At 41.8% G+C, this 14,196-nt stretch overlaps 1 protein-coding gene across 1 annotated transcript; it reads left to right on the forward strand.

Moving 5' to 3' along the window:
- The first annotated feature begins 918 nt into the window (after positions 1–918).
- Positions 919–13,887, forward strand: LOC139159990 (zinc finger protein 84-like). Its single transcript, XM_070737474.1, has 2 exons — positions 919–1,043; positions 10,835–13,887. The coding sequence occupies exon 2, from the start codon at positions 12,395–12,397 to the stop codon at positions 13,682–13,684; it is 1,290 nt and encodes a 429-aa protein (XP_070593575.1). The 5' UTR covers positions 919–1,043; positions 10,835–12,394; the 3' UTR covers positions 13,685–13,887.
- Positions 13,888–14,196: the final 309 nt, after the last annotated feature.

Below are 14,196 nucleotides of genomic sequence, written 5' to 3' on the forward strand. Positions count from 1 at the left end.
CTTCTAAATGTCCTAAAGGGCCTTCATCCCATCATCCTGGAGATGAAGGTCTTTTGTTTTAGCAATAGCAGGAGCGTTTAGACTTATATACCACTTCACAGTGCTTTTACAGCCCTAAGTGGTTTTCCAAAGTCAGCATATTGCCCCCAACAATCTGGTTCATTATAGCCACCTTAGAAGGATGGGGGGCTGAGCCAACCTTGAGCCTGGTGAGATTCGATCTGCCAAATTGCAGGCAGCCAGCAATCAGCAGAAGTAGCCTGCGGTACTGGACTCTAACCACTGCATCATAAAATTTATTTATTTTATTTGTTTGTTTGTTTGTTTGTTTTGTCACGTACGTATTGATGGTATACAAAGATATAATATTTATATACAGGATACTAGGAAAATAGAAACATTAGGACACTTATGCACGCCCCTTATCAATTGTAAAAATACTTTACATACTCTTTCTATAAGTTCAATTACAGTTTATAAGCCTTAGTAATAGCACTCCCTCGGAGTGTCTTGACCTGATGGGGCTGCTATGTCCTAAAATCTTGGGAGCCAGAGAAAATCAGTATTAAATTTTAAAGATGTAGAGAGGTATTCATCTCTACCGAGTCACCACCGAATAAAGCAAATTCTGTCAAAATGCGATGAACTTTTAGGGCTCACTACGCAGCTAATCTTTGCAAACTAAGCAGTATCATATTTCACTATTTTTCTTTGGTCAGTTGCCAGAAGTCAACAACGATGATAGCATTTAATCGGTGAAAACCTCTTGCAGATGCCTTAGAATAGAGACGGGACAAGCGTGTTTTTCTCCCGGTCTGCAGATGGCGCTCAAACAGGAAACACCCGTGCCTAGAAAGTTGACTATACAGTAGGCGGGCTCGGTGATTGCGTTTAAAGGAGTTAAAACCATCAAGTACTGCATTGCTAGAAAGGATAGGAAGAGAAAAGCACAGAGGAACTTCCTCTTCTGGATGGCTCACGGGAGCGAGGTGGTGTGCGGAGTGGCTTTGTGCTCTTCCCGTGGTCGAAGCAGCAGCTGGCAGGTGAGTTGAGGGTAGGTGGGAGAAGAGTCCGGAAGCAAGTCGGGCTGTTTGTTTTTCCTCCACGGCCTGGAAGCAGAGAAGCAACTGTGCTGAAACGTGGTCAGCTGTTGCAGGTCCCTCCCCACATTTAAGCCAATTGGTGCTTCACGCTTTGAAACTGGTGACCGCAATTTTCTGCTGGTGGGAAGATTTAAAAAGTATCTTTTAAATTAAAGTTGATTTGGGGGGGATGCTTCCCTCGAGAAGTTGTGGTTGCTCCATCACTGGAGATTTGTAACAGAGGAATAGCTGGGAAAAAGCTTGGAAGTCTTAATATCATTTCAGACAAACGGCTGCCAAGTCTGTTTAAAAGCCACCAGCGATGGATGGAAACCATTCCCGAAGATTCAACCTTAACTCGAAATAGACTTTTTAAATCACCCAGGCAGCAAAAGACTGCAGCCATTCAGTTCCACTGGCTAATTGTTCTCACTGTTGGGATTTTTCCTTAATTCCAGATTGCTTCTTTCCTTGATTAGTTTCCATCCATTGCCTCTTGTCTTGCCTTCTTGTGCTTTGGAAGATAAGTTGACACTTCAACCCAAGTCCTTCCTTTTACTAGACCAGACATATCCAAATCCTGCAACTGTTCTTTATATGTTTTAGCACCAGCCCACTAATTAGACAGCATGAAGTCAGGTAAATTAAGGTCTCACTTAAACACATTATACTCCAATCATGCTAATAAGCTGCTTGAAATTTTTCAGCAACAAATGTGCCGAATATTGCAAACAATTGTCCTGGCTGAGAGTTGGGGGCACAAAATGTTTATTTTCTTGGGGGGGTATATAACAAAATAACTGAGAAGCACTGGGATAATGTAATGCAAAAATCTGTTCCCAACACATGGGAGATCTTTCCTTGTCCTTTCACCTCTCTCTCAGAACTCAGAACCTCTCTCAGAACCTTTAAAGTGTGCCATAGGGTTGATTCTGCTGGAGGTGTCTGTAATATGGTAAATGATTTAGCTTTGCTAGATAAATGGTCAAAGCAATGGAAACTGCAGTTTAATGTTTCCAAATGTAAAATAATGCACTTGGGGAAAAGGAATCCTCAATCTGAGTATTGTATTGGCAGTTCTGTGTTAGCAAAAACATTAGAATAGAAGGATTTAGGGGTAGTGATTTCTGACAGTCTCAAAATGGGGGAACAGTGTGGTCGGGTGGTAGAAAAAGCAAGTAGGATGCTTGGCTGCATAGCTAGAGATATAATAAGCAGGAAGAGGGAGATTGTGATCCCACTATATAGAGCGCTGGTGAGACCACATTTGGAATACTGTGTTCAGTTCTGGAGACCTCACCTACAAAAAGATATTGACAAAATTGAACGGGTCCAAAGACGGGCTACAAGAATGGTGGAAGGTCTTAAGCATAAAACGTATCAGGAAACACTTAATGAACTCAATCTGTATAGTCTGGAGGACAGAAGGAAAAGGGGGGACATGATTGAAACATTTAAATATGTTACAGGGTTAAATAAGGTTCAAGAGGTAAGTGTTTTTAATAGGAAAGTGAACACAAGAACAAGGGGGCACAATCTGAAGTTAGTTGGGGGAAAGATCAAAAGCAACATGAGAAAATATTATTTTACTGAAAGAGTAGTAGATCCTTGGAACAAACTTTCAGCAGACATGGTTGGTAAATCCACAGTAACTGAATTTAAACATGCCTGGGATAAACTAGGACTCTATCTTCCTGCTATTGAGCCAGGTTGTACCTATTTTGTACATTCTCATTGGTTTGTCTTGGTTAAGTGTAAAACCTATTTTTTTTCTCAATTGAATTTTATTTTGTTGCGCAGGGCCCAGTGTTAAAATCTATCAAGATTCTTTTGAATCTTGAGTTTGTCTTTTAGGACAAACTTTATTCCTGCCAGCTTAAGAAGATACAGAACAACTAGAACTCGGACCACACGTTTCCTGAATAGTTTTTATCCCAGAGCTATACTCGCACTTAACAACGAACTAAAGGGTCACCATCAGTGAACTGTTGGACAATCTTCTATTACTCGGTTTGTCGTGTAGATGGTTGAGTGGTTCAGGGTGGGGAATTTTGTAGTGGGTGGGACATTTTATTTTATTTTTTATTCTATTTTTAAATTTTATGTATGATTGGACTGGTCTCTGGGTGTCACACGACTTTCGTTGCCAATGACAATTCGTTGTTTTGACAATGACAATAAATTATTATTATTATTATTATTATTATTATTATTATTAATGTCATTAAGCTGGTAGGAATAGCCAACAACCAAATTTCCAAATGTGATGATTTTCAATTAAATCTCCAAATTTGATGATTTTCCCTTTTGTTCACTCATCAAAATTGTTTATGGAGATATGGAAGGCTACTGGGCCTAAAGTATCCCATTGCTTACTTCTTTCCATATACTATGTTTTCCCGAAAGTAGAACATGTCCCCTGCTCTAAAAAGTAGGTCGTAGCTGATCATGAGACTGTGAGAAGAAGAAAACTGAAATTTGATTATATAGGTCTCAGCAAGATAGTAGGCCCTAAAAAGCTACATGAACCAAAGTATTAGATAGAAAGATTTCAAGAATAGTCTTAAGCATAAAACGTATCAGGAAAGACTTCATGAACTCAATCTGTATAGTCTGGAGGACAGAAGGAAAAGGGGGGACATGATCGAAACATTTAAATATGTCAAAGGGTTAAATAAGGTCCAGGAGGGAAGTGTTTTTAATAGGAAAGTGAACACAAGAACGAGGGGACACAGTCTGAAGTTAGTTGGGGGAAAGATCAAAAGCAACATGAGAAAATATTATTTTACTGAAAGAGTAGTAGATCCTTGGAACAAACTTCCAGCAGACGTGGTTGGTAAATCCACAGTAACTGAATTTAAACATGCCTGGGATAAACATATATCCATCCTAAGATAAAATACAGGAAATAGTATAAGGGCAGACTAGATGGACCATGAGATCTTTTTGTGCCGTCAGTCTTCTATGTTTCTATGTTTTCTAACTCCTTAATTTGTTTCAAAAATTCCTTCAATTAAAGCCGAACATTATTTGTAGCACTGAAAGTCATATTTAACTATGCAGATTATTTTAATTTTGCTGGGAAACATTGTCATTTTTGCTACAATTCCTTCAGTTATCACTACATTTCCCCCCTCACCTTCCCACAGGAGAAACCGCCCTTGTTGTGAATGTCAGCACTCCAAATAGCATCTGAGAAACAAATCAGCCTGAAGATTTTTTAAATGCTTTGAGGGCTGACAGCACATTTTAGTTACTGTAAAGCAGTGTTTTCCAACCTTGGCAACTTGAAGATATTTGGACTTCAACTCCCAGAATTCCCCAGCCAGCAAATGCTGGCTGGGGAATTCTGGGAGCTGAAGTCTAGATATCTTCAAGTTGCCAAGGTTGGGAAACACTGCCCCAGAAGATAAAAGTGCTCCACCCAGAATTAAATTAGCTGTAAAAGGGAAGACCAGGGGAAAGAGAAGGGAGGAGGGTGAAGGTTGTGGGCAGCACATGCACCAGCATATGCTACATCTTGCATGCACCGGCTCTTGAGGTCAATATTTAAAGAAAAGGATGTTTTTGGCTCATAGAAGTGCAACCCCAGGAGATGTGAGTGGCAAAACCAAAAACCACTACTCAATCTTTAGACATATAGTCAAGCATACTATATTGTATTCATTTTCATTATAAATACCATTTTCTTAATAATCAGGAGTTCATGTATTATTCAAAAACAATTAATTACTTCAAACTTTAATGTAGTAACTCTTCAGATTTTCCATTTAAACATTATTTCATAGATTAAAATCATCATTCCAAACCAATTGATTAATTCAGATTTTCATATGGTAAATCTTCACATTTTCCATTTAAACATTATCTCATAAATTAGGATCATTACTAACTCAATAAATATCAAATTAGGAATTATTCCATCCTTAATCATATAATCTTTCCTCTATAAAATAATATTCACCTTGGATAAAAAAGAACCAATCTCTCTCTCAAAATAAATATTTGTATTAATTACTTAAATAAATCAGATCATTAGCATCAAAATTATTGCCATGAGAGGGGCGACATACAAATCTAAATAATAATAATAGTAGTAGTAGTAGTAATAATAATAATAATAATAATAATAATAATGTTATCATAACCATTGTATCATTATTAAATCTATTAAACAGCATATAGAATATATTTGCTTATTTCAAACAGAACCTGTTCTGTCTGGGTTCCCCCAGACGTCAACACCAACTAAAAATAGTATCCAGACACGCTGGTAAAAAGCAAATTCATTTTATATCTTTGAAAACAAACACAGATAACAAAAACTGTTCTTACAAACTGGAATGCTATGAAGCTTCACAGAAGAGTCACGACGGCCAGACAATACAACAGGCTTCTTGCTGGCACACACACCACTGTAGATAATAAAACCCACGCCTCCCCCAAGTTTTCAGCCTTCGAGGCCACAAGCCAGAATCAGAGACGCCAAGGATCGAAGCAAGGTCACAGGACTCCCAAAAGATAACTCTCCACAATACAGGAAGGGCGGGCCTGCCTTTTCAACCTTTCTGAGGAGAACCACACCCAAACCCAGCTGTTGCCTATTAGGGATGGAAATACCTGGCTAATTGTCCCCTTCTTTGTGCTGCCCTTCTCTGCCTCATATCTATGATGGCTTGTGCGTTCTCATCTAATGACTCCAGGCTACTCGCTGGGGAGAGCTCCCCCCCCCCCGGGGGTCTCAGGCTGTTCTCCCTCCTCCTCGTCCTGGCATTCCTCTGCCCCGTCTGCCTGTTCCTCCTCCTGTTCCTCGTCCTCCCCCTCTGAGCATGGAGCCGGCAGAGTTCCAGCCATTCCCTGAGGAGCCTCAGACTGAATCACAACAAGAACCTTTACCTTTAAACAAATCTCTCTTATAGAGCTAACTGGTAAAATACTGGTAAAATGCAATTACTTATTTAGAAGAGGCAGATGAAAGAGCATTCAAGGAAAAGTCTCTTATTGGAGTGACTACATGTTTTTTCCAGAATGATGTTCTCAACCTATTCTTTTAGATTTTCCAGCAACTTACCCTGCGTCCATCCATTTATTTATTTATTCGATTTGTATGCCGCCCTTCTCCTTAGACTCAGGGTGGCTTACAACATGTTAGCAATAGCCCTTTTTAGCAGAGCCAGCCTATTGCCCCCACAATCTGGGTCCTTATTTTACCCACCTCGGAAGGATGGAAGGCTGAGTCAACCTTGAGCCGGTGATGAGATTTGAACCGCTGACCTTCAGATCTACAGTCAGCTTCAGTGGCCTGCAGTACAGCACTCTACCTGCTGCGCCACCCCGGCTCATTTGGTTGCTAATCATCCTGTTTTTCTTTCTTTCCCTCATTCTGTGTCAAAAATATTTAATTTGAGACTGTCTAAGAGTAATGTCTAACTGCAGGGGGTAAAGTTATAAAGAACTCTGCTTGCGGGTTGAAACGAAAAGTAACCGTCTAAGGCAGGGTGTCTCCAAGCTTGGCAACTGTATTACTCGTGGATTTCAACTCCCAGAATTCTGGACTTGAAGTCCACAAGTCTTAAAGTTGCCACGGTTGGAAACTCCTGGTCTAAGGCAGTGTTTCCCAACCTTGGCAATTTGAAGATATTTGGACTTCAACTTCCAGAATTCCCCAGCCAGCATTCGTTGGCTGGGGAATTCTGGGAGTTGAAGTCCAAATATCTTCAAGTTGCCAAGGTTGGGAAACACTGGTCTAAGGAGTTTCATGTCACTTTAATAATGAATCGGATCTCTTCATTCAAATATCCCCTTCTCTGACTAACTGCCAATCCAGGGCCACTTCCTCTCTCATAACCCTCCAATGGAAGTGCTCCACCAAGGTAACATTGTGGGGATATCGCTTCAAAGTTAAGTGACAAAGTGGGCTGACCAATGGAGTCCAAAAGTGATCCTCTAAATCAGTGTTTTTCAACCAGTGTGCCGTGGCACACTAGTGTGCCGCGAGACATGGTCAGGTGTGCCGCGAAGCTCAGAGAGAAAGAAAGCAAAAGAGAGAGAAAGAAAGAAAGCAAGAGAGAGAGAAAGAGAACAAGAGAGAAAGAAAGCAAGAGAGAGAAAGAGCGAGAGAGAGAAAGAGAACAAGAGAGAAAGCAAGAGAGAGAGAAAGAGAACAAGAGAGAAAGAAAGCAAGAGAGAGAGAAAGAGAACAAGAGAAAGCAAGAGAGAGAAAGAAAGAAAAATAAAGAGAATAAGAGAGAGAGAAAGAGAACAAGAGAGAAAGAAAGCAAGAGAGAAAGAGAACAAGAGAAAGAAAGAGAGAGAGAAAGAGAGGGAGGGAAGGAGAGAGAGAGACATAGAGGGAGGGAGAGAGAAAGAGAGCAAAAAAGAGAGGAAGAGAAAGAAAGAGGGATGGAGAGAGAGAAAGAAAGAGGAAGGACAGGAGAGAAAGGAGGGAGAAAGAAATCGAAGGGGAGGAAGAGAGAGAATTTTTTTGTTCAAACTTTTTTTAAACCCCCCCCCCCCCCCGCTCAATGTGCCCCAGGGTTTCATAAATGTAAAAAATGTGCCGCGGATCAAAAAAGGTTGAAAATCACTGCTCTAAATCAGTGGTTCTCAACCTAGGGGTCAGGACTCCTTTGGGGGTCAACTGACCATTTCACATGGTCCCCGAAGATCATGAGAAAAGACTAATTTTCCATGATGTTAGAAACCGGATAAGACGGAGTGGCTGTGGGTTTTGCCTCCCAAGGACAATCCCATCTGTCCGTCCATTACCCTGGGGGGGGAAATCATTGACCCCCTCAGAGAGGGTCCGCAACTTGGGCGTCCTCCTCGATCCACAGCTCACATTAGAGAACCACCTTTCAGCTGTGGCGAGGGGGGCGTTTGCCCAGGTTCGCCTGGTGCACCAGTTGCGGCCCTATCTGGACCGGGACTCATTACTCACAGTCACTCATGCCCTCATCACCTCGAGGTTCGACTACTGTAATGCTCTCTACATGGGGCTACCTTTGAAAAGTGTTCGGAAACTTCAGATCGTGCAGAATGCAGCTGCGAGAGCAGTCATGGGCTTACCCAGGTATGCCCATGTTTCACCATCACTCCGCAGTCTGCATTGGCTGCCGATCAGTTTCCGGTCACAATTCAAAGTGTTGGTTATGACCTTTAAAGCCCTTCATGGCATTGGACCAGAATATCTCCGAGACCGCCTTCTGCCGCACGAATCCCAGCGACCGATTCGGTCCCACAGAGTGGGCCTCCTCCGGGTCCCGTCAACTAAACAATGCCGGTTGGCGGGCCCCAGGGGGAGAGCCTTCTCTGTGGCGGCACCGGCCCTCTGGAACCAACTCCCCCCGGAGATCAGAACTGCCCCTACTCTTCCTGCCTTCCGTAAACTCCTCAAAACCCACCTTTGCCGTCAGGCATGGGGAAACTAAACATCTCCCCTGGGCACGTTGAAGTTATATATGGTATGCCTGTATGTGTGTAGGTTAGTATAGGGGATTTTCTTAAACTCATAATATTTTAATTAATTGGATTGTATTGGATTGTTTTTCACTTGTTGTGAGCCGCCCCGAGTCTTCGGAGAGGGGCGGCATACAAATCCAAATAATAAATAAATAAATAAATAATAAACTAAAGCTTCTATTCTGGCGCCTTGGAACATATTTTTACAACCCAACCAATCAGGCGTTTACAGTGGGGTTGTCCCTCTGATTTTCCTGCCAATCAGCATAAAGCTCTGTTGGGAGAATTGGTGCTACACTTATGGCTGGGGGTCACCACAACATTAAGGAGTCTCGGCATTAGAAAGGTTGAGAACCACTGCTGTAATCCCTTAATTTGAGGTAGAGTCGAGATGCTCAGGATGCCCTTCCTCATGCCACGTGAAGTTTGCAGCAGATATTTTTTTCTTTGTGCCCTGATAAATTATCTGCTATAGAAACATAGAAACATAGAAGTCTGACGGCAGAAAAAGACCTCATGGTCCATCTAGTCTGCCCTTATACTATTTTCTGTATTTTTATCTTAGGATGGATATATGTTTATCCCAGGCATGTTTAAATTCAGTTACTGTGGATTTATCTACCACATCTGCTGGAAGTTTGTTCCAAGGATCTACTACTCTTTCAGTAAAATAATATTTTCTCATGTTGCTTTTGATCTTTCCCCCAACTAACTTCAGATTGTGTCCCCTTGTTCTTGTGTTCACTTTCCTATTAAAAACACTTCCCTCTTGAACCTTATTTAACCCTTTAACATATTTAAATGTTTCGATCATGTCCCCCCCCTTTTCCTTCTGTCCTCCAGACTATACAGATTGAGTTCATTAAGTCTTTCCTGATACGTTTTATGCTTAAGACCTTCCACCATTCTTGTAGCCCGTCTTTGGACCCGTTCAATTTTGTCAATATCTTTTTGTAGGTGAGGTCTCCAGAACTGAACACAGTATTCCAAATGTGGTCTCACCAGCGCTCTATATAGCGGGATCATAATCTCCCTCTTCCTGCTTGTTATACCTCTAGCTATGCAGCCAAGCATCCTACGTGCTTTCCCCACCGCCTGACTGCACTGTTCACCCATTTTGAGACTGTCAGAAATCACTACCCCTAAATCCTTTTCTTCTGAAGTATTTGCTAACACAGAACTGCCAATACAATACTCAGATTGAGGATTCCTTTTCCCCCTTGCCATAATTTAGGATTGAACTCTCAGCCTTCCAAGTGGGAGGTGAGCATGGTTGGGGGTCACCACAACACGAGGAACATTATTAAGGGGTCGCAGCATTAGAAAGGTTGAGAACCACTGCTCTAAATCAATGGGGTAAAGAATCTCTCAGCATTAGAGGTGAGGTTTGTGTTCGGGAGAGAAGAGGTGAGTGGGTAGCAGCGGCAGCAATCTGGAAGCGACCACAAGATAAAAGGTCCATGGATTTTTTGCTCAGTGGGAGGGTGGCTAACATGAGTTGAGGCCTCCCCGTCTCTGTCAGGAGCCAGAGGGGAGTCCTCTCCACAGAGCCTTCGGCTCCTGCAGCTTCTCTGTCGGGTATGGACTGCGCAGCAGTTCAAAATGCTGTGCAGCAGTTCATTGTTATGTGCACGGCCGCATAGCCACGCAGCTTAGAGGGAACAGTGATGGCGGGCTGAGGATGACATTGTGCACATTGTGGCAAAGGTGGGTTTTAAGGAGTTTACGGAAGGCAAGGAGGGTGGGGGCAGTTCTAATCTCCGGGGGGAGCTGGTTCCAGAGAGTCAGGGCCGCCACAGAGAAGGCTCTTCCCCTGGGACCCGCCAGCTGACATTGTTTAGTCGACGGGACTCGGAGAAGGCCAACTCTGTGGGACCTAATCGGTCGCTGGGATTCGTGCGGCAAAAGGCGGTCCCAGAGATATTCTGGTCCGATGCCATGAAGAGCTTTATAGGTCATAACCAACACTTTGAATTGTGACCGGAAATTGATCGGCAACCAATGCCGACTGCGGAGTGTTGGTGTGACATGGGCATACCTGGGGAAGCCCATGATCGCTCTCGTAGCTGCATTGCTAAGAATTGGGTATGGACCCCAATGAACAACTAAATTTGAATGAATATTTGAACTTGGGTAGTCTTCCACATGTCAAATGAATCATGAATAATGTAAGAGATTATTCCAGCATTGGGGCATGTTTGCTTTTTCACTGTAATATGTACTTTTTTTTTTTCCACATCTCTAAGCATTTGATAAATAATTAAAGTTATACTTTTCTTTGAATCTTACAGACAATGAAGATGGCAATAAGAGCACTCAGGACAACTGTAAATAATAAACAACATTAAACAGGGAAACAAATCAAGCCAGAAATCAAAATATTCTCCATTTCCTTCAGAAAACCACACAATTCTTCTCCACCTCCAGGAGATGTTAGACAAGAGAGAGAAAATCAAGAAAGATTTCAAGCTGGAATAAGCCGATTATGCAGAATTCAAGGATACATTACGGGAAAAGTCAAGGGAGATTATTTTTCAATCAGCAAAAAAGGGAAATATCTGGGAAGGAATGGGTCAATACTAAAGTCCCATAGAGCAGACAGGATTGCAGGCCTCTCCCTGTCAGGAAGAAGACGCCTTGAATGAAAGCAACACTAAACAAGACATCGTCCATATTTTTGACTTTCTCAAAAATAATCAGCTGTGCAAAAGTTCCATACATTTGCCTATTGTGAGAAAAGCACGGGTTGCAAATCACAGCTGATTGTGCATAAGCAGAGCCAGAAAGAAGAAAAGCTATACCTACTACCTGAATGTGGCACAATCTTCAGTCAGAATAGCTCCCACGCAAGACAGAAACTATACAAGTGATCCCAATGTGGTAAATGTTTTAGTGAGCATGGCATGTGGTTTTATACATTATAGAAACATAGATTGATGGCAGAAAAAGACCTCACGGTCCATCTAGTCTGCCCTTATACTATTTCTTGTATTTTACCTTAGGGTGGGTATATGTTTATCCCAGGCATGTTTAAATTCAGTTACTGTGGATTTACCAACCACGTCTGCTGGAAGTTTGTTCCAAGCATCTACCACTCTTTCAGTAAAATAATATTTTCTCGCGTTGCTTCTGATCTTTCCCCAACTAACTTCAGATTGTGCCCCCTTGTTCTTATGTTCACTCTCCTATTGAAAACACTTCCTCCCTGAACTTTATTTAACCCTTTAACATATTTAAATGCTTCGATCAGGTCCCCCCTTTTACCTTCTGTCCTCCAGACTGTACAAATTGAGTTCATTAAGTCTTTCCTGATAAGTTTTGTGCTTAAGACCTTCCACAATTTTTGTGGAATTCCGTCTTTGGACCATTCAATTTTATCAATATCTTTTTGTAGGCGAGGTCTACAGAACTGAGCACAGTATACATCAGATGTCACACAGGAGGGAGAAAACGTACGTGTGTAGATTGTGTGAAAGTTTCATTAGAAATTCCCAAGTCATGAGACACAAAGGATGCACAAACAGGAATAACACTATTCAAACATATTTTCTATGAAAAAGGTTTCAGTGAAAATTCCAGCCTGGTGAAGCACCTGAGGAATCACACAGGAGTGAAACCCTTTGAATGTCCTGACTCTGAAAAAAAAATCACATAGGAGAAAAATCCTTTGGATTTTTTTTTGCTTGATTTTTTTCTATTATTTCTTTGATTGTGGGAAATTTTTCAGTTGTAATTTCACTGATGGTACACTAGAGGAATCACACAGGAGAAAACCAATATCTCAATGTCCGGACTGTGGGAGACGGTCCATTAATAATTCCATCCTGGTAATATATGAGAAGATTCACTCCATGGAGAAACCTTATGAGTGTAGAGAATGTGGGAAAGGTTTCGTTAGAAAATCCCACCTCGTGACACACCAGAGGACTCACACAGGAGAGAAACCCTTTGAATGTCTTATCTGTGGAAAACATTTTAGTGATAATTCCAGCCTGGGGAAACACCAGAGGATTCACACAGGAGAGAAACCTTTTAAATGTCCATATTGTGGCAAACGTTTCATTAGACATTCCCACTTCATGATACACCAGAGGATGCACATAGGAGAGAAACCGTTTGAATGCCCTATCTGTGGGAAAAGTTATAATCATAGTTCCAGCCTGGTGAAACACCGGAGGACTCACACAGGAGAAAAACCTTTTCAATGTCTTGATTGTGGGAAAAGATTCAGTCAGAACGCCTATCTGGTAATCCACCAGAGGAGTCACACAGGGGAGAAACCCTTTGAATGCCCTGACTGTGGGAAAAGATTCAGTCAGAATTCCTCACTAGTAGTACATCAGAGGATTCACACAGGGGAGAAACCATTTGAATGCCCTATCTGTGGGAAAAGTTTCAGTCATAATACCAGTCTTATGAATCACCAGAGTACTCACACAGGAGAGAAACCTTTTGAATGTCCTGATTGTGGAAAAGGTTTTAGTCAAAATTCCCACCTCATGAGACACCAGAGGACTCACCCTGGAGGGAAACCCTTTGAATGTTCTTTATGTGGGAAAAATTTCAGTGAGGATTTCTATCTCGTAATACACCAGAGGACTCACACAGGAGAAAAACCCTTTAAATGTTCAGATTGTGGGAAAAGTTTCAGTCGAAATTCCTACCTCATGAACCACCAGAGGACTCACACAGGAGAGAAATCCTTCAAGTGTCCAGATTGTGGGGAATGTTTCATTAGAAATTTCAACCTCAGGAGACACCAGAGTACACACACAGGAGAGAAGCGCTTTAAATGTCCTGACTGTGGAAAAAAATTCAGTCAGAATTCCCACCTCATGAGACACCAGAGGACTCACACAGGAGAGAAACCCTTTGAATGTCCTGATTGTGGAAAAAGTTTCAGTCAGAATTCCCACCTCCTTAACCACCAGAGTACTCACACAGGAGAGAAACCGTTTGAATGTCCTGACTGTGGGAAAAGTTTCAGTCAAAATTCCCACCTCATGAATCACCAGAGGGCTCACACAGGAGAGAAACCCTTTGAATGTCCTGATTGTGGGAAACGTTTTAGTCGGAATTCCTACCTGGTAATACACCACAGGACTCACACCATGGAAAAATCTTTTAAATGCCCAGTCTGAGAACTTTATTTCAAGCATAAATCATCCCTTATTGCACATAAGGAAATCCACATGAGCAAAAGTTGAAGATTTTAGAGAAGTCTTGAATTTCATTTGTCATCTCTCATTCAAAGTGTATATAAGAAATTGACTGAATTCTGGCCTGTTTTTTTAAACTCAAACTTTTCTTTGGAATTAAATTTGTAGGTTGAGTGAAAAAGAAAGGAGAAAGTGGTTATTTGTCATTTTGTGCTTATTAGCAGTATCTTCGGTGTATTTCCTCTTGAAGAAGATTTGGGCTGGTGCTTCTGTATGCTGATTATGGACCCACATGTCGAGTTTTAGCCCTCTATTTGTTTTCACCCAGATTTTAACTCCAGACGTCCCCAGCCGGTATAATACTGGCTACCTCAGCACTGGGAATATTATTATTATTATTTATTAGATTTGTATGCCGCCCCTCTCCGTAGACTCGGGGCGGCATACGTAACTCATTAGGCTTTCAAGAATAACTCTTGAAAGCCTAATGCAGG

Source organism: Erythrolamprus reginae, chromosome 2 (assembly GCF_031021105.1).
Source record: "Erythrolamprus reginae isolate rEryReg1 chromosome 2, rEryReg1.hap1, whole genome shotgun sequence".
Taxonomy (NCBI): domain Eukaryota; kingdom Metazoa; phylum Chordata; class Lepidosauria; order Squamata; family Dipsadidae; genus Erythrolamprus; species Erythrolamprus reginae.